Source organism: Micropterus salmoides, unplaced genomic scaffold (assembly GCF_014851395.1).
Source record: "Micropterus salmoides isolate LMB-PRFRI ecotype aquatic unplaced genomic scaffold, ASM1485139v1 Ms_hic_scaffold_4217, whole genome shotgun sequence".
NCBI lineage: Eukaryota > Metazoa > Chordata > Actinopteri > Centrarchiformes > Centrarchidae > Micropterus > Micropterus salmoides.
This window is the reverse complement of record NW_024043615.1, coordinates 17,082-37,250: the sequence shown is the minus strand read 5'-3', so window position 1 is coordinate 37,250 and position 20,169 is coordinate 17,082. Positions and strand designations below refer to the sequence as shown.

The window sequence follows — 20,169 nt, the reverse complement described above, 5'->3', positions numbered from 1 at the left end:
GTTTTCTCCACACATACCGCTTAGAATTAAGGCCAAAAAGTTCTATCTTGGTCTCATCAGACCAGAGGATCTTATTTATCACCATCTTGGAGTCCTTCAGGTGTTTTTTTAGCAAACTCCATGCGGGCTTTCATGTGTCTTGCACTGAGGAGAAGCTTCCTGTCGGGCCACTCTGCCATAAAGCCCCGACTGGTGGATTGCTGCAGTGATGGTTGACTTACTACAACTTTCTCCATCTCCCGACTGCATCTCTGGAGCTCAGCCACAGTGACCTTTGGGTTCTTCTTTACCTCTCTCACCAAGGCTCTTCTCCCCCGATAGCTCAGTTTGGCCGGACGGCCAGCTCTAGGAAGGGTTCTGGTCGTCCCAAACGTCTTCCATTTGAGGATTATGGAGGCCACTGTGCTCTTAGGAATCTTAAGTGCAGCAGAAATTTTTTTGTAACCTTGGCCAGATCTGTGCCTTGCCAAATTCTGTCTCTGAGCTCTTCAGGCAGTTCCTTTGACCTCATGATTCTCATTTGCTCTGACATGCACTGTGAGCTGTAAGGTCTTATATAGACAGGTGTGTGGCTTTCCTAATCAAGTCCAATCAGTATAATCAAACACAGCTGGACTCAAATGAAGGTGTAGAACCATCTCATGGATGATCAGAAGAAATAGACAGCACCTGAGTTAAATATGAGTGTCACAGCAAAGGGTCTGAATACTTATGACCATGTGATATTTCAGTTTTTCTTTTTTAATAAATTAGCAAAAATTTCTACATTTCTGTATTTTTCTGTCAAGATGGGGTGCTGAGTGTACATTACTGAGAAATAAAATGAACTTTTTTGATTTTTGGAAAATGGCTGCAATGAAACCAAGAGTGAAAAATTTAAAGGGGTCTGAATACTTTCCGTACCCACTGTATACGATTGGGGGTTCGGGGGGTCCTCCCCAGATGATTTTGAGCATTAAACACTCTCGTGCCAAAAAACTTTCTGATAGCACTTACATTTGTTATTTAACATTTGTTTTTGAATACTATTTTCAGTACATTTTTCACAAAAAGAAGTGGGGACCCAGTGTACACCTATAACTAGATAGCTAGTTACCTTCAGGTCTGGACTTTGGGGAGCTCTAATGACCAAGGAGTGCAGGGTATATATTTTTGTTTTGTTTATTATACCTTTATTTTACCATTTTACCATTTTATCTGCTCATCAGGTCTGTTGCTGGGTGTTTGCGAATAGGGTCCTTTACATTTACAACAAATTTATTAGTCATTGTACAGCACAAGCCTGTATAACGAAACACAATTTGTAGTTCCTTAATGCTACATACACAACATATAATTAAGTGTAGGCCTAAATTAAAATATGGTAACAGTTAAAATGAAATAAAACATATATACTATACAAATCATACAACTAATGACAGAACAAGACCACCTATGACAGAGCAGAAGAGTGAGACTTTATCTTGGCCATCCATGAATCCTGCATCCGAGATGTTTCCAGCTGAAGAGCAGAAAACAAGTGTGAGATATCAGCAAGTCTCCAGTCTACTAACCCACCTGAGGAGTCTGGACTCTACTAACCCACCTGAGGAGTCTGGAATCTACTAACCCACCTGAGGAGTCTGGACTCTACTAACCCACCTGAGGAGTCTGGAATCTACTAACCCACCTGAGGAGTCTGGACTCTACTAACCCACCCGAGGAGTCTGGACTGTACTAACCCACCTGAGGAGTCTGGAATCTACTAACCCACTTGAGGAGTCTGGACTCTACTAACCCACCGAGGAGTCTGGACTGTACTAACCCACCGGAGGAGTCTGGACTCTACTAACCCACCGGAGGAGTCTGGACTCTACTAACCCACCGGAGGAGTCTGGACTCTACTAACCCACCTGAGGAGTCTGGACTCTACTAACCCACCTGAGGAGTCTGGACTGTACTAACCCACCCGAGGAGTCAGGACTCTACTAACCCACCTGAGGAGTCTGGACTCTACTAACCCACCGAGGAGTCTGGAATCCACTAACCCACCGGAGGAGTCTGGACTCTACTAACCCACCCGAGGAGTCTGGACTCTACAAACCCACCCGAGGATTCTGAACTCTACTAACCCACCTGAGTCTGTAACATTCAGCCCGATCAGGTGCTTGATCTCTTGTCGTGTGTTGGTTATAATCCGACACTCGTATGTTCCAGTGTCGTTGAAGGTGACGTTCTTCAGGACAACAGAAGCGTCTCCGTCCTTCATCTCTGGATCTCTCAGCTCCACTCGACCATGAAAAGATGGATGCTGATAGTTTTCATACGGCCGCTCGTTTCGGTAAAAGAACACGTAACCGTCTGACTTCAGGTCAGGTCTGGTCCACTCTAACAGCGTGACGGAGGCATCTCTGAGACCTTGACACTGAAGAGGGACGTCCTGTCCAGGATTCACTACCATCTCTGGCTGTTCTAAAAACATAAGCAGAAAGTTAGTCAGTAGATAGAGCAGTGGTGGCTGGCCAATAGAGGGAGATAGAGAGCCAGCCTCCTAAATGATAACTATACATTTAATTATACATTTCATTTATCATTATTATTTTGTATTTTTTGTTTAAAAAAATTTCAAACTTGGGGCACTGCATTGCAATCTCCTTGGATGGTCTTATTCCGGAGTTGGGAAGTCGTTCTTCTGACTTTGGTGTGTTGATGAGCTTTAAAGGGGGAGAGGGATCCAGATGCACACCTCCACTGAGGAGTTGCCTTCGGTGCAGGCTCCACTGACAGGTCAGGGTCCCCTTAAGCTGATGATACACGGGGCAACTTTTTGAGCAATGTTGCTGGACAATCTTGCTAGTGGCAAGTGTGGTGTCCGAACAATAATGCTGCGATGATGTGTTGAGAAGAAATCCGCTTGACACTGTTCTTGATCATAAAAGTTTATTACATCAAGGAGTTCAGCATCAATTACAAGCTCTGCAGCAGCTTGGAGAGTGACCCAGCCCGATGGCCACTCTGTCTCTCTGTACATCAAACACAGCTTATATAGGACATGTGTAGGTATCTGCTAAATACCATATAAGGGTCTGAGTCTGCAAACTAAGGCTCCAATCCATATAAGGGCACAGTGCTGTAGGATAAGTGTAAACATCTGTTAGACACCATAGAAGGGTTCAGTCCCTACATAAACACTAATCTCTACTCCCCCTAACACTGGGTCAGAGGTCAAATTCCATAGGAGGGTTCACTGTTTACACACCCATCAATCATTACTCCCCCTTAAGAGTTCACTGAGCCTCTGTCCAGCTGCTAGAGTGTTATTTTAAACTGTAATGGTCAAATGCACATATGTTATACACCACACAAGTCCGACTATGTACGATTGCTCTAAAAGTTGCCCCGTGTATCATCAGCTTCAAGGATGTAACTTAATGCATTTTGTTTTTGTTTTTTTGCTACATTACACGTTGTGACAACAATAAGTGACTGATTAGCATTTGTCAAAAGCACTGACAAAAGTCTAAATGCATGGGTCTTGGTATGTGTTCGCCATCAAAATAGCTACCGCTTCTTAATATTTGTAATCACACAAATTACAGAATGTTACACATGTGGTTAGGTTACATGTGGTTTTAAGGCAGTATATGCCAACTGTGGCTAGGGTTAGCTCCTGAAGTTGTGCTGTAAGATTAGCTTTCTTTCTGTGGATGATTTATAGCGTGCAAAGACTTTTCTCCAAATGTTCAATTAACTGACTTTATGGTTTTTCTGTTAACTGATGTTGCTAGATGGAGTTTAAGTCTTATTTTGACAGATTAAATCAATAGCCCGTGTTAATAAGATACTATTACTAGTAAAATTGTTTATTTGCTATACACTATGTTGCACACTGACATAGATACCCTCGTTATGTGCTACATATACAGAATGGGCTCAAATCAATTTATGTATACTACATTAAAGGAACTAATACTTTTACATTACAATGTTGACTAATTAATTAAATATAAATCAACAACAAAATCGATTCTACTGGAAGTGTCTACATAAGTTGATTTTATTATTTTAGCATGTGTTTCCTGTCCTGACAGCGGAGTGTGGTGTATAACATATGTGCATCCGCCATTACGTGCATCCGGCCATTACAGTTTAACATAATGCTCTGCAGCTGGTGAGAGGGACAGTGAACCCTTATGGGGAAGTAATGATTGATGGGTGCAGTGTTAGGGGAAGTAGAAATTAGGTATAAAGAGATTAGTGTGTATAAAGAGATTAGTGTGTATGAAGGGACTGTACCCTTCTGTGGTGTCTAATAGATGGTTACACTTATTTTACAGCACTGTGCCCTTATATGGTTTTTAGCAGAGACCTAAACATGTCCTATATAAGCTGTGTTCGATGTACAGAGAGACAGAGTGGTCATCGGGCTGGGTCACTCTCCAAGCTGCTGCAGAGCTTGTAATTGATGCTGAATTCTTTGATGTAATAAACTTTTATAACCAAGAACAGTGTCAAGCGGATTTCTTCTCAACACATCATCGCAGCATTATCGTTCGGACACCACAGGAGCCTGCACCTGAAGCGACTCTACAGTGGAGGCCAAATCAGGTTTCTTCTTTTGAAGCATCGAAACTTTGACTATTCGGGGACACCCCTTCACAAGTTAATAAGATCATGATCTTACAGATTTTAAAACAGCAAGACCAAACACTAGCTTACAGCCGCTACAGTCAGGATTTATTTAATAGGCATGTTTTTTTTATTTAATATTGACAGATATGGCATCCATCCCATTAATTTCCCCTGGAGAACAATGATTTATCTGCCCTGTCCTCGGTAACGGATTGCCTAGAATTAAAAAAATAAGGTAGTCATGCTGCTAGAGCTGCAGCCATCAGCTGCTTCCTGATGTCTTTTTTTTTTCTGATGAATGCACAGGGAATCTTAATGTTCATCTGCAGAGTGATTTCAGTTTGTACCAGCCAAGTAAATGCCTGGAAAATGTCCACGTCAAACTGATACTTTGGGGTTGGTTCCAGCATAAACATTCAGTTTCACTTTCAGTTTTGGTTTCAGTTATTTTAGATAAGATTTCTGTATTTGTGGGGCGTTCTCAGATTAGATTATTATTTTATATTATTCACTGTTACTAACTAACTAACGATTACTAGTATTATCTGTTGATCAGCTGCAGTTTAAACTGTCTGTCAGTGTTAAAGCACAGCTGATCTACCCTCAACATGCCATATGAAGGATCACAGGACATTACAACATGCAACATGTCAGCAGTCTCTTTGTTTAAACATAAACCTCAGATGAGTCAGTTTGAAGCAGATTTATTCACATGCTCACAGCTTACCTTTAAATGCAGCGACAAGAGCGATCAGGATGCAGGAGAGAAGGATCATATCAGCTGGGAGAGCCTTGAGAGCAGAGCCTAGCTCTCCTCCTGTAACCATCGACAATTAAATGAAAGTGAAACAGCTGAATTATTTAAACTCTAACCTGCAAAATACATTCAAATTCAATACAAATACAACTGCTAGGGGAAGACGACTCTGTGATTATAGGACATTATCCTTCCCTTGTTTAATTACAGATGGCATATTTGGGTCATTGTATGTATAAAAAAATAAATATTTTTTCTGTATATTCCCCCTCCCCCAGCTGTGTAAGTTGAAAGTTTAAAAAAGGATGATGTATACAAGTGAATACACAACAGAGCTTGACAGAGCTTGGACCCCCCCAAAGAGGGCAGGGTCCAAGCCTTAATTTTAGGGCCCCCCTATTTTAGGGGGGTCTTTCTTACCTGTATTTGTAAATGTTACAATATATTTCCCATATTCATGCCTCAGTCTTAAAACACGATTTCAGACACCCCTAAAAAGGAGCCTAACTTTGACTTTAGTTGAACGTCTTGTCTGCCCGCAGTATCACTCACAGTGCAGCTGCTCCGGTCCAGTCCACCACACGCTGGTGGAGACACTGCAGGTTAATGTCAGTAGTTAGCTAGCCTATCTAGCTGCTTTAATACACTTTCCTACCTTCAGAGTTTCATAATTAGCATTTCTTTTACTTAAAATAAGCCATCTAATGTTAACTAGCTGACAAGCATATTTTATCTAATCTGTCAGCTAACACTGGAGTTTAGGCATGAGCAGTGAAATAGAGGATTAGTTATTGTAGAGATACATTTTTACATCAACATAGACTTTATTATTTCATTTTAAGACATTTGTGAATCTTTTTACAATAAGCAGCCATTTGCTTTCACTCTGAAATTCAGGAGTTTACATGTCCAGATAAACATCCAGGTTTGTTATTTCATATGTATTCAGTTTCACTTTTTTTTGTAGCACCAATTCATAACAAAAGTCATCTCACTCCACTTTTTATACAGTGCAGGGAAGAGATCCAACAGTTGTTTAGGGATTTATATGTCTAATTAATAACATAAACTCTTCAAGCCTTGTTGTGTTGTGCTCTGCTTTAAAGGCACATCTGGCGTCTTCTCGTTGCTCAGTATGAATGAAGACCTGCAGCGCGTCCCACCTGTTCTCTTCATTTTCAACAAGCACACAAATCATGCCAAAAACTCCGGTGGACAGGAGACGGCACTGACATGAAGTCTAATTGACTTAACTGATGAATGAAACATAAATAATATCATTTATCTGATTTGAGCAGATAAATTACTTTTATCGAACTGTAAATGAAGCAAGCTGCTACACAGAACATATATTCACATAAATGAGTCATTATCAGACAAAGAAGTGTTAACCTTAGCCCCTACTTACTAATGGGACACATGCACAGCTACAACAAACTTTTATAAATGAATGTTATCCTTACTCAGTCAGCCAAGAGGACAACAGATCAGACTGAAATGAGTGCTGGATCCAGAGGCCTGGTTAACTGGTCTCTGTACTCTCAGTGTTCATGTGGTTTATTGGGCTGAAGTCTTGTGTAAGAATGCATCATGTCTTCAATATAATATGTTCTATGTTATTCAGAAACTTGTATAAGCATGTAACACAGTTAGGTCTGTGTGTGAGACTGAACTCTGAAGTTGTCCCTCTGCACTCTGTGGGAGGCCAAAACCATCGGCAGTCGTTATGTGTGTGAACTACTCAAGAACGCATCAAAACGGCTCCCCAACACATTTCTGACACATCGCCAACGTCTGCCAGATATCTAGCATTCCAAATATCTGGAGAAGTCAGCCGACTCGACATCCACATCCAGCAAATGAGAGCAGGCGGCTACTTTTTCACTGCAAAACACGTTTCACTCCCCTCCAGCTCTCTCTGTAACTCAGACAATCCCTGCTACCTGCGTGTGCTGATCCATTATTTCACCCAGATTCTTTGTCTTTGTGATTGGCATCTTCATAATAACAAAAATAAAAGCTGTTTCATGTGTAGGTTCGTGGCATTTCCCCTTTCACATTTCACCTGTGTTTTCTTGACAAAATGTGGTTTGGAGACCAGCATCGGGGGACACAGCTCCTGTAGTGTGTGAACACTTGACACCGATAAGTAATGTAGTGTGAACGCTACAACTTCAAGACTCAAGACAGCAAGTTGTGTAGTCTGACCGGCACAGCCATCGGCCGACGCTGAAAGTCGTGTAGTCTGCACGAGCCTTAAGCGACAGGATATGGAAAACAGGTCCTCCTTGGTATTCTTTGGGAGAGGGTAAAGCCATGCAACCAGAGTGCATTGGAAACATAAAGTCTCATTGGTATTCTGTGAGGAAAGTATGTAATCCCTGGACTATAAAGGCTGTGTTGGGTAAAACAAGGATGTATAGCCATAGGGGACACACTAAAACAGGACCTACACTGTTCACCACTGATAGAGAGTGTAACGAGTCAGATAGTAAAACCAGGCGCTCTTCAGAGAGGCTGCCTTGTCCCATAGGAACGTTTACAAAGAGGTCTTTGTTTCCAAAGAGGTCTTGGTATTTGCGAGTGAGAGCGGAGACTTTATTTCCTGATGACTGTTAGAAAGGCCGAGGCTGATGGAGTGTGGGAGGATGGCGGACTGGTGCGGTGTTTTAGATGAGTACAACACCTGATGTGGATGTTCATTTGAAGAAGCAGACTGAAGCAGTTATTCTCTTAGTGGTCAGTCTCATCAGGGGAGTCTCCTTCAAGGCCCATCTAAGGTTTTAGAGGCCCTCGGATGAACATGTCAATGGATAAATTCAAACATTCATGAATATGAATTTCTCCCGCAACAAGATTAAACTTTATTGATCCTCAGAGTGAAAGTTAACTGTTGCAGCACAAGGACAGAAATAATACAGATAAATATAGTATAAAGTATAAATAAAACATTTAGAGGCGTATAAAACTAAAATAAAAAATAAACAAGAACAATTAATGACAAACTTACATCGCCACAGAGAACAAGTCCTAGTTGGAAGAAAGAAGAAGTGTTGATTTTAGACAGCTGCTGTGGGGGAGGAATGCTGACACACAGGAGGAGGAGCAGAAGGAGGATGTCGGTGAATGTACTGTGGTGCTTTATCAGTTGCTCCCGCTGCACTCTGAACTCCGTTCGACTCAAGTTTTTTACCTAAAGGACTTAAAAGGTGTGTGAGAGGACCTGTGTTAGAAAGTGGACTTTGAGGTAAGATTTCTTTTTCAAACTAAGTCTTCTGTGTCTGATGGCTTTGAAACAAGGGGAGGTCATGGTGTGTCGTCAGCTCCAGGCAAATTCTGCACCTCCTCCCCCACATCCTCGTCTGCACTCCCTTTTCTTCTCTTCAGTCCGACTTGAACTGAGATTAAAAATGTGCTGTAAAGTGATATGGCAGTGTGAACACTGTTTAATGAGCACCATGCCGTAAAATATATTTTTATTCCACCGCAGCTTTGTATAGCCTATAGTTTGGGGCTAAAATGACTTCATGTCTGAGTAGATTTTAATATCATGAAAATGTCTTGGCTGTTTTAAAGTTGACACTCTGGGAGACCTTCATCAACAGGTCGGACAATCCAACATGATTTATAGAGCAAAGCTGGTTCACCAGCAATAATATCTGCCCTGCGGCTGCAGCCGCAATCTTTCTCAGTCGTGACAGCAAAAGTGTGTATATATGTGTATGTATGTATATATGTATATATATATATATATGTGTGTGTGTGTGTGTGTGTGTGTGTGTGTATATATATATATATATATAATGTGTGTGTGTATGTATGTATGTGTATATATATATGTGTGTGTGTATATGTATGTATGTGTATGTATATATATGTGTGTGTATATATATACACACACACACACACACACACACACATATATATATGTATATATATATAATGTGTGTGTGTATATAGCCTGATGCTTTGTTTATGTGGACATTTCCTGTCTGTTCACAGCTCAGTGGCGTCCATCCTCTTGAATTCAAGAGGACTGACAGAGGAAGAAACAATGAGTTCGCCACAAAAGGTAAATCCCTTTCACAGAGGGGGCTTTAACAAGCTTTGTGTATTTCCTCCTATTTTGGGCTACATTTATTGACTTTTTAATTTAGACATTATCCTGTGCTTGGAGTAAGACGTTTGACTCCTTTTCCTTTCTGTTTTTTAGTCCCATCTGAGTTTGATGTGCATATTGTGCAAAAGTGCATATTGAATACAAACAATAGCTACATTTTCATCATAAAAAATGTTGTCACAAGTGGTACCTTGTTTTAACACTTTTCTCTCAAACTTTGAAATCTGCTTATTCTCTGACTTAAAGACAAGCATGCAGCTGGAAAGTTAAGGGAAACTTATGTCGTGTAAAAAATTCAAGACAAGCTTGGACTAGATCACTGGTCTCAAACTCTAACCATCCAGGGGCCACTTTGGTGCTGTCATCTCATAGGAGGGCCACACCACCATTAAAGCACTCTAAGAAAGAGCAATATTCTCAGAATGTACTTATTTTATTTCCATTACCAACATATTTTGAACATTTCCATGTGTTTTTCTTAAATAAATTGTAAAGTTGTACTAAAGTCAAAAAGTACAATGCAATGTTGGATCAGATGTTCGGCCAGGCTGGGCCAGTAAAGCCTGGTTTCCAACCTCACCAGCTTTTTAAACTTCGTCAAAAATACTCTATGTTTTGTAACACAATTTTCACTAATTCTGCTTCTTCATTTTCCTTAGCTGGTGTCTTTGTGCTGTGTTACTGTGCTTCCTTACTCTGCTCCCAAAGCACACGTGCTTGCTTACACACACACACACACACACACACACACACACACACACACACACACACACACACACACACACACACACACACACGTGCCTGGGCAGTTAGATACAAATGGAGCACATACACTCAGAGCTATAGAGTTTAAACACTGTGATCCTATATAATAACACTTTAAATGATGACAATGTAGACCACCATCGCTCTAGTAAATAATGATAACAATTTAGTACATAGTTACTGATTATAAGCGTGTCGAAGTGTCCTTGGGCAAGATACTGAACGCCGAATTGCCCCTGGCGGCTGTTCCGCCAGTGTATGAATGAGTGTGAATGTTAGTTTCCGTTTGAGCACTTAGGCTCAGTGTGTGAATGTGTAGTGTAAAAGCGCTTTGAGTGGTCAAAGACTAGAAAGGCGCTATACAAATATGGAGCATTTACATTTAGGTACATGTTGTAAAACACTTAATGTCATGACCCCCTGGACACATCATAAAGCATCACACACATTTACCTCCTCCCCATACCCGAGAGACCGGAGGCCCCTGTGGTGTATAATATATGTGCATTTGACGCATAACAGTTTAACATAGCACTGTAGCAGCTGGATAGAGGATTAGTGACCTTTAAGGGGAGAGCAGAGGTCACTGGTTACGTGGAGGCTCAGACCCTTATCTGGTGTCCAAAAGATGTTTACACTTATCCTATAGAACTTTGCTCTTATATGGATTGGGGCCTTAGTTTGCAGACTCAGACCCTTATATGGTATCCAACAGATACCTAACCTTGTCCTATATAAGCTGTGTTTGATGTACAGAGAGACAGAGTGGCCATCGGGCTGGGTCACTCTCCAAGCTGCTGCAGAGCTTGTAATTGATGCTGAACTCCTTGATATAATAAACTTTTATGATCAAGAACAGTGTCAAGCGGATTTCTTCTCAACACATGATCGCAGCATTATTGTTCGGACACCACACCCCCAATCAGCAACATTAATTACGTGACTGTGTTTAGAGATGGTACTCATGGAATTCCAATTACACCCGCCTCTTTGACCATTTTATTTGTTATTGAGTGACGCGTGGTGACGTGCTGCCAAGATGGTGACGATCAGCTCTACCCAATTTGGATTTCAAAACTGCTCTTCAGGAACCAATGGGTGACGTCACGGACTCTGCGTCCATTTTATATATATACAGTCTATGAGTAAAGCACTGTAAATCAATAAACACAGTTAAACATAAGGCTGGGCGATATGGCCGAAAATGTTATCTCAATAAAAAGTTTGATATCTTTCCATATCGAAAAGTTTTAAATCCTTATTTCTTTCAAGTTTAAAGGCTGATTTTTGAGTGAAAGTTCAAGGCAAGGCAAGTTTATTTGTATTGTACATTTAAACAAGGCAATTCAAAGTGCTTTACATAAAACATAAAAGCAGCAAAGGGAAATTGGGGGAAAAAAACACATTAAAACAACTTTTAAAAGGGTGACATAGAGAATAAACAGGATAAAATACATTTTAAAGACTTAAATAGGAAATAAAAACATGGTAAACGAGGACAGTAAATGTCACAGTGCAGTGCACGACATTAATCCACAGCCTTACATTTGATCTAATTAAAAGCGATGGTAAAAAGAAAAGTGTTAAGTCTTAATTTAAAAGAACTGACAGTTTCAGCAGACCTGCAGTTTTCTGGGAGTTTATTCCAGATATATGGAGCATAAAAACTGATCGCTGCTTCTCCTTGCTTAGTTTTGAATCTGGGGACAGAAAGCAGACCTGCCCCAGACGACCTGAGAGGTCTGGATGGTTCGTAATGAGGCAGAAGATCAGAAATGTACAGTACTTTGGTCTTAAACTTTCAGTGCTTTATAAACCGAAATCAGGATTTTGAAATCAATTCTTTGACATACATGAAGCCAATGTAAAGACCTCAGAACTGGAGTGATGTGATCCACTTTTTTGGTCTTAGTGAGGACTCGAGCAGCAGCGTTCTGAATCAGCTGCAGCTGTCTGATGGATTTCTTAGGGAGCCCTGTAAGGACACCGTTACAGTAGTCGAGTCGACTGAAGATAAATGCATGGATAAGTTTTTCCAAGTCCTGCTGAGACATAAGTCCTTTAATCCTTGATATATTCTTCAGGTGATCGTAGGCTGACTTTGTAATTGTCTTAATGTGGCTGCTTAAATTCAGGTCTGAGCCCATGACTAAACCAAGATTTCTGGCTTGATTTGTGGTTCTTAACATTACAGATTGAAGCTGAGCACTGACTTTCAATCATTCCTCCCTGGCTCCAAACACAATAACTTCAGTTTTATCTTTGTTTAATTGAAGAAAATTCTGGCACAGCCGTTGACCTGCTCAATACAGTCACTCAGCACCCGTATGGGATCATAGTCCCCTGGTGAAATAGTTATGTAAATCTGTGAGTCATCTGCATAATTATGGTAACATATTTTGTTGTTTTTCATAATCTGAGCCAGTGGAAGTATGTAAATGTTAAACTGAAGAGGTCCCAGAATGGAGCCTTGGGGAACTCCACAGGTCATTTTTGTTAGTTCAGATGTGTGATTACCTACAGATACAAAGTACTCCCTGTCCTTTAATTAGGATTCAATCCTGTTTAGTACTGTGCCAGAAAGTTTTCAAGTCTGTCTTGTAATATGTTGTGGTCGACCGTGTCGAATGCAGCACTGAGATCCAATAATACTAAGACTGAAATTCTGCCCCTGTCAGTGTTTAAATGGATGTCATTGAAAACCTTAACAAGAACCGTCTCAGTGCTGTGGTGTGGTCGAAATCCTGATTGGAAGACATCAAAACAGTTATTTAGTGCCAAGAAAGCACTAAGCTAACTGAAAAACACTCTTTTTAATGATTTTACTTAAAAATGGGACATTTGATATGGGCCTATAATTGCTCATTAGTGACCTGTCTAGATTGTTCTTTTTTAAGAGTGGCTTAATTCAATTCAATTTTATTTATATAGCGTCAAATCACAACAACAGTTGTCTCACAGCGCTTTTCATAAAAGAGCAGGTCTAGACCGTGACTCTGTGATATTATTTACAGAAGCCCAACAATTCCCACCAAGAGCAAGGACTAGGCGAAAGAGGCAAGGAAAAACATCCTTTTAAGAGGCAGAAACCTTGAGCAGAACCATGGCTCAGGGTGGGCGGACATCTGCCTCGACCGGTGAAGGAGAGAGAGAGAAGGGGGGGGGGGTTGTGGTATTGTAGTGTTAATGATAATAACCGTAATATTAATGATAATAATAACAGTAATAACAGCAATAGGACTAGTAACAATAGTCGCTGCAGCAGAGGGTGTCGAGCAGGAACACGGGGGCAGCAGGTGACCCGCAGCCACAGATCCAGACTCCACAGCTCCAGAGCCAGAAAACCTGCAGGAAGTGATAGGAGGAGAGAGGAGAGGGACGAGAAAGCACAAGACTACCAGAAAGGGGAGAAGTTGTGTTAGTAACATGCAATAATGGGATAAGGTTGCATACAGAGGGAGAGAAAGTAGAGGAGAGAGGAGCTCAGTGCATCATGGGAAATCCCCCGGCAGTCTAGGCCCATAACAGCATAACTAAGAGATGGTTCAGGACTCACCTGAGCCAGCCCTAACTATAAGCTTTATCAAAGAGGAAAGTCTTAAGCCTACTCTTAAATGTGGAGATGGTGTCTGCCTCCTGAACCCAAACTGGAACCTGGTTCCACAGGAGAGGAGCTTGATAGCTGAACGCTCTGGCTCCAAGTCTACTTTTGGAGACTGTGGTGTCCGAACAATAATGCTGCGATCATGTGTTGAGAAGAAATCCGCTTGACACTGTTGTTGATCATAAAAGTTTATTATATCAAGGAGTTCAGCATCAATTACAAGCTCTGCAGCAGCTTGGAGAGTGACCCAGCCCGATGGCCACTCTGTCTCTCTGTACATCAAACACAGCTTACATAGGACATGTTTAGGTATCTGCTAAATACCATATAAGGGTCTGAGTCTGCAAACTAAGGCTCCAATCCATATAAGGGCACAGTGCTGTAGGATAAGTGTAAACATCTGTTAGACACCATAGAAGGGTTCAGTCCCTACATAAACACTAATACTACTCCCCCCTAACACGGGGTCAGAGGTCAAATTCCATAGGAGGGTTCACTGTTTACACACCCATCAATCATTACTCCCCCTTAAGAGTTCACTGAGCCTCTGTCCAGCTGCTAGAGTGTTATTTTAAACTGTAATGGTCAAATGCACATATGTTATACACCACAAGACTCTAGGAACCACAAGTAACCCTGCATTCTGGGAGCGCAGTGCTCTGGTGGGGTAGTAAGGTACTATGAGCTCTTTAAGATAAGATGGTGCCTGACCATTAAGAGCTTTGTAGGTGAGAAGAATGATTTTAAATTCTGTTCTGGATTTTACTGGAAGCCAATGCAAAGAAGCTAAAACAGGAGAAATGTGATCTCTTTTCCTGGTTCCTGTCAGAACACGTGCTGCAGCATTCTGGATCAGCTGAAGAGTCTTAATGGACTTTTTCGAGCAGCCTGATAAAGAATTGCAGTAATCCAGCCTAGAAGTAACAAATGCATGGACTAGTGTTTCTGCATTTTTAGACAGGATGTTCCTGATTTTTGCAATATTACGTAGGTGAAAAAAGGCGGTCCTTGAAATTTGCTTAATGTGAGACTTAAACGACATGTCCTGATCAAAGATAACTCCAAGATTCCTCACAGTGGTGCTGGAGGCCAAGGCGATGCCATCCAGGGAAACTATATCTTTAGATAATGCGTCACGGAGGTGCTTAGGCCCCAGAGCAATAACTTCAGTTTTATCTGAGTTTAACAATCAAGCAACTACATTTATGTCTTATGTCTGAAATAATGACATCCAAATGTGGTACAACACTTGTTTATTGTTATTATATACTACTAAAACTACAACCTATTTCACAAATAGATCATTTTTAAAACATCAATAAAAGTAAGTATATACAGGAAGAGACGAGGTGTGTCCAGATGTATTGACTGATTATGAAGACAGTTTAGACCAGAGGTCACTAATAGGCGGACCGCGGTCCGGATCCGGACCCAGCCGCCGTCTTCTCCGGACCGCCGACCTACAGCCCATTTATTATTGAGACTTACTACCTCGTGACGGAGCGTTTCTATTTTAACCCGCGCAGCTTTTCTAGCATTTACTGTATTGGTTTAGAGGACCAGGAAACTCACAGACCAATCGCATGTGCTCCAATCGTCTCATGTGACGCTGCTCAGCCAATCAAATCTGTGCATACCGATGCTTGCGAGTCGAGTCCGCGAAATTCACCAGAGACGTTTTGGAAACACACCCGAATTTAGGAGACGAAAGATAAAAGAGATTTCACATGACTTTTAATCAAGAATGTACAGATTTTTACATGTACATTCCTCCCACGGGCAGTTCAGAACCAGAATATCTCATAGATCTCCAATATGCTAGCTGGAGCTCACGTTTCTCACTGAACAACAGAAAGTAGGAAAGTGGTAGCTCTGTAAGAGGAAATGAAAGAGAAGAGGAGGCATTACAGCTCAGTTGTGTGTTATTATAAAATTGGTTAAGACTACACTTCATCACTTCAAGCTACACTTTTTATTAAATTTTTTCTAAAAATTAGGCACTTTAATTTAGTTTACTTAAATTTAGAATTTATTATTTGAATAGTTATTATTTATTATCCCTCCAGTTTGATGTGAAAACTGACTGAAATATTATTTGATTTGACAGTCCGTTGTTGACTAAAAACATGTGTTGATACAACTATAGGTTATAGTACTGAATGATAACGCAAGTTCGTCGTTTTGATGTTCCGGACCTTTGCTTCAGGAAATTTTCTCTAACTAGACCTCTTTGAAATCTAATTGAATACCCCTGGTTTAGACTTTACTCCTAGCATTGTATCGCTACTGAGGAGATGATTAAATAAATCAGTCTCTCTGACATGATTACCACATTTCAAAACCAACCATATTACTTTTTGATTTATATTTTGCTGTATCTAGCAACACAGTTGGGGCAGGGACACCTGACTGAACCCCATGTTGACGGGGATCATCAGGTCTCCTGGTTCTGTTTCTAGGTATCTCCTCAGAACTCTATCATCAGCTTTTCTCCTGGCTGGTCTGTGGACACGGTGGTTGTAATCCAGGCCAACCAGCATGGTCCAATCAGTGTACTGGTGAGAAGCACAGGGTGTTGGAAGACTGCAGGTGACCTGAGGGCGCAGTAGAAATAAAACATACAGGATTTTTTACTTCTGGTAAAATAAGTAATGGCATAACACCAGTTACAGTAAAAGGTTTTCACACAGTAGGTTTAGCTACGAACAATGTCAAACTATATTATAGGTAGCTTATATACTAGAAACACAGATACTTGGGGACCTTTAGCCATCATTGTTTATGTACACTAACGTTGAAATGTCTTTCTCATAACTACAAACACACACCTACATCATTTGTAAAAGAGTAACATACAGTCAAGATAATTACACAAACAGATTAGATACAAAGTGTAAAGATAGGTGTAAACATAGTATAATAAACCTAGATGGTGAATAACTAAACCGGCGCAGTCTACACCTACATTGTCTTACCTAATATTAGCATTGGAAAACACAGCTTGCGCTGCTGTTTTCCAACTCACCTACAGCTAGATATAATTCATCGCCTCTACTCTGGCTGCTACACCAGCCTGCACTCATAGCAACCGTTAGCTGTATGCTAAGTAGGTAGCTACGTTTGCTAGCAATGAAAGTAACAAATTATTATCAAAATAATAAAAGCCAGATTACCTGTCCAGCAGAAATAAAGCCACCACTGTGTAAGTTTTCAGTCCCTTGGTGTTCCACAGTTGTCAGTCACTATCGTTGAAAAGCCACGCAGATATTACCTCCGGTCTGACCGCTTCGCTCGTCAAATCTGAGAGCTGACCAGGAGAGTGACAGGCAGCCAATCATTGCATTCGGTCCAAGTGAAACGAGTGGCTGTGTTTACTGCAGCCCTGAGAGGACTACAGACAGCCGGTTTTTATACTCTCTTATTCAGAGCACCTAACTTTTTAATATGCATTGGTGTATAAAGACAATTTCAACAAATATGAGAAAAAGTGTTTCAGATGCAACTGCCTATTTCTATACAATCTATACAATCTTTTTATGTTAAATTAATAGCCTTCAGACACCAAATTTACATGTCTCGGTGTTGATTTGTGTGTGATCATTATACTGCCTATTTGATTTTAAGCCCAATGCCGGACCAGGTATGCAGAATTTTGCCACTATATGTCGCATGATATGGTAACTTAAAAAGTCACAAACACCACAATTTAATGCCCTGTGGAAACATTTCCATTGTCGTTGTCTTTATTTTTATCATGTCTCTCTATTTGCAGAGTGTTTTCTAAATGCTGCATGTGTAGTGTCTGTTTTTCACAAGTTGCCAAAGTTGCACTGGGTTAAGCTCTCAGGGCTAAGGTAGAAACCAAAGATAACATTTTATCTTCGGTCCAACACTGCACTTCACTGATGTTCTCACTCTTTCTGTATTTCTGTCTCTATAGAAAGAGAGAAGTGCAAAAAAATGCAGATCTCACCACTGTCAACAATGTGAGAAAGACTTCCCTACTTCACATCGTTTAAAGATTCATCAAAGAATTCACTCTGGAGAGAGACCCTACAGTTGTGACCAGTGTGAGGAAACATACACCTCTCCAGGAAATCTAACAATTCACCAGAGAGTACACACGGGAGAGAAACCGTTTCATTGCCAGGAGTGTGGCAATAGATTCAGAACACATGGGCATCTACAAAGTCACTGTAAAAGATATCACACTGACGAGAAACCTCATAGCTGTAAGCAGTGTGACAAAGCATTCAAGACGGCGGGAGACCTAAAGGTTCATGAGAGAGTTCACACTGGAGAGAAACCATACAGCTGTAAGCAATGTGGGAAAACCTTTTCAAGGTCAAGTAACTATAGAATCCACCAACAAACCCATAGTGGAGAGAAACCCTTCAGCTGTGAGCAGTGTGGGAAAACTTTTTCTCGGTCATGTCACCTCAAGAGTCACCAAATCATTCACACTGGAGAGAAATCGCACCGCTGTGATGAATGTGGAAAAACCTTCACTCGACTAGAAGGCCTAACAATCCACCAACGTATCCACACTGGAGAGAAACCGTACAACTGCAGGCACTGTGAGAAAGCTTTCATTTCTTCAACAGATCGCAGGGTACATGAACGAATCCACACTGGACTAAAACCATACAGCTGTGAGGAGTGTGGGAAGAGTTTCACTCAGCTGTCTGCTTACAAGAATCATAGAAACATCCACACTAAAGAAAAAACCTACCCCTGTCAGCAATGTGGAAAAGTCTTAAAGTCATCCACTGCATATAAGTATCATGAAAGTATCCACACTGGAGAAAAACCCTACAAGTGCAAACATTGTGAGAAAACATTCTCTTCATCAAACACATGCCAAAGACACGAGCGTGTCCACACTGGAGAGAAACCATACAGCTGTGAGCCATGTGGGAAGAGTTTTAGTAGTTCATCTTCATATCGGACACACAAGCTTTTCCACGCTGGAGTCAAACCACACCAGTGTCAACACTGTGACAAAGGTTTCTATTTATCATCCAAACTCTCAGAGCATCAGCGTGTCCACACAGGATGTAAACCGTACTGGTGTGTTAAATGTAAGAAACTCTTTGCCTGGACAGCTCAGCTAAAGACACACAAGTGTGTCTAAAAAAGCTTCCCTTTTATTCAAAACGTGTTACTACAACACCAAACCTGAACCCTGTGGTAAGATTTTCTGACCACAGTCCTGATTTGATACAATACTTGCATTTAACTAAATGTTGAGTCAATATGCCTCTGACACATTGTAATAATTGCTGTAGACACTTAATTCATCACACCGTATTTGTCACAAGATACCTGATCCGAATACTGATTCAAAATATAAAGTTTATCAGGTCAAATAATTGATCTGATATAAATGAAAGTTTAACTGGATAATTTGACTCCTGAAATTTACTTGATGTGATAGCTTTACAAGAAAAGCCTCAGGAGATGAAACAGTGTGCAGGTCCTACTGCTAGCTAGCCAGCAGTCTGCAGATATCAGACTGATATGTACTCAGTTGTATTTACCTATATGCATTCTGATAATCGTACATGTGATATACTTTGTGTAATTATATATGTTTAGATCAGCTTACCCGTGTTTTAGCTATAATGAACATTTGTTTTGTCTTTTGCCCACTCTTTTTTTCCTGTGACAACTTGAGTTTTAAGGCTAAGAACGTCTTTCTTTGTCACAATCCTAGTCTGCTTCTCTTTCTTGTACTTAGAATTACTGTGATTCTTGTTTTGAGTCTGTCTGTGTAATGGTTAGGTAGGTTCATTGATTTATGGATTACTCTGGATCGGTCTGTTCTCCTGTGCTTGATTATTTGGTCTGTTCTGTGTCAGGTGTTGTGCTCATTTGCCCGTGTTTAAATGGTTGTCGAGTGTGTTAGTTGTTCCTGCCTGTATCCCTGTCTGGTTGTATACCCGGATCTTCGTTGTCTTTAAGTCTGCTTTTGGATTTTGGTTTCTTTATGGCTTTTGTCACAAAATTTGGATTTTTTTGTTTGGACATTACCTCTGCTTAATGGATTTGTTTGGACTCCCTCTGTAAGCGTGCTAACTTTTTGTTAATAAATCTTGAGAACTGAACATGCCTGCTCCTGTGTCTTGCATTTGGGCCCCAAACCTTTATGTAAAGCTCAGTACATTGCCTTGTTGTTGAAATGTGCTATACAAATAGCCTTGCCTTGCCTAAACCTGTTAGTCAATCCTGACATTCTCCAATTCTCTGACAGACTCCAGTTATCTCCATCCATTTAACCCCCTCGTTACCCTACTAAAGGAGTTCTATGGC

The 20,169-nt window shown here is 40.8% G+C and overlaps 2 protein-coding genes across 4 annotated transcripts; one reads left to right on the top strand and one right to left on the bottom strand.

Annotated features, from left to right (window-relative positions):
* Positions 1 to 1,156: 1,156 nt before the first annotated feature.
* Positions 1,157 to 8,459, bottom strand: LOC119887572 (coxsackievirus and adenovirus receptor homolog). Of its 3 annotated transcripts, XR_005441727.1 has the most exons (5): positions 8,379 to 8,459; positions 5,339 to 5,428; positions 2,611 to 2,783; positions 2,116 to 2,451; positions 1,157 to 1,501 (listed from the first exon to the last, which is right to left on the bottom strand). XR_005441727.1 is itself a non-coding variant. In XM_038698308.1 (4 exons), exons 2-4 carry the CDS (start codon positions 5,385 to 5,387, stop codon positions 1,404 to 1,406), a joined length of 483 nt encoding a protein of 160 aa, XP_038554236.1. In that variant the 5' UTR covers positions 5,388 to 5,428; positions 8,379 to 8,459; the 3' UTR covers positions 1,157 to 1,403. The 3 variants fall into 3 exon arrangements, 2 of the variants coding, with proteins under 2 accessions (XP_038554236.1, XP_038554235.1); XM_038698308.1 differs by lacking the exon at positions 2,611 to 2,783; XM_038698307.1 differs by lacking the exons at positions 2,611 to 2,783; positions 8,379 to 8,459 and having other exon boundaries at positions 5,339 to 5,702.
* A 26-nt stretch (positions 8,460 to 8,485) lies between these two features.
* Positions 8,486 to 19,964, top strand: LOC119887571 (zinc finger protein 30-like). Its single transcript, XM_038698306.1, has 3 exons — positions 8,486 to 8,615; positions 9,371 to 9,440; positions 17,798 to 19,964. Exons 2-3 carry the CDS (start codon positions 9,423 to 9,425, stop codon positions 18,989 to 18,991), a joined length of 1,212 nt encoding a protein of 403 aa, XP_038554234.1. The 5' UTR covers positions 8,486 to 8,615; positions 9,371 to 9,422; the 3' UTR covers positions 18,992 to 19,964.
* The last annotated feature ends 205 nt before the right edge of the window (positions 19,965 to 20,169 follow it).

Bases quoted from the DNA above. Each gene is read 5' to 3' on its own strand.
- LOC119887572 (XM_038698307.1), bottom strand. From the start codon at position 5,438: ATGGTTACAGGAGGAGAGCTAGGCTCTGCTCTCAAGGCTCTCCCAGCT. The intron at 2,452-5,338 runs GTAAGCTGTGAG...TTATGTTTTTAG, and splicing joins TCTTGTCGCTGCATTTAAAG to AACAGCCAGAGATGGTAGTG. The intron at 1,502-2,115 runs GTGGGTTAGTAG...TCTGCTCTTCAG, and splicing joins GCTGAATGTTACAGACTCAG to CTGGAAACATCTCGGATGCA.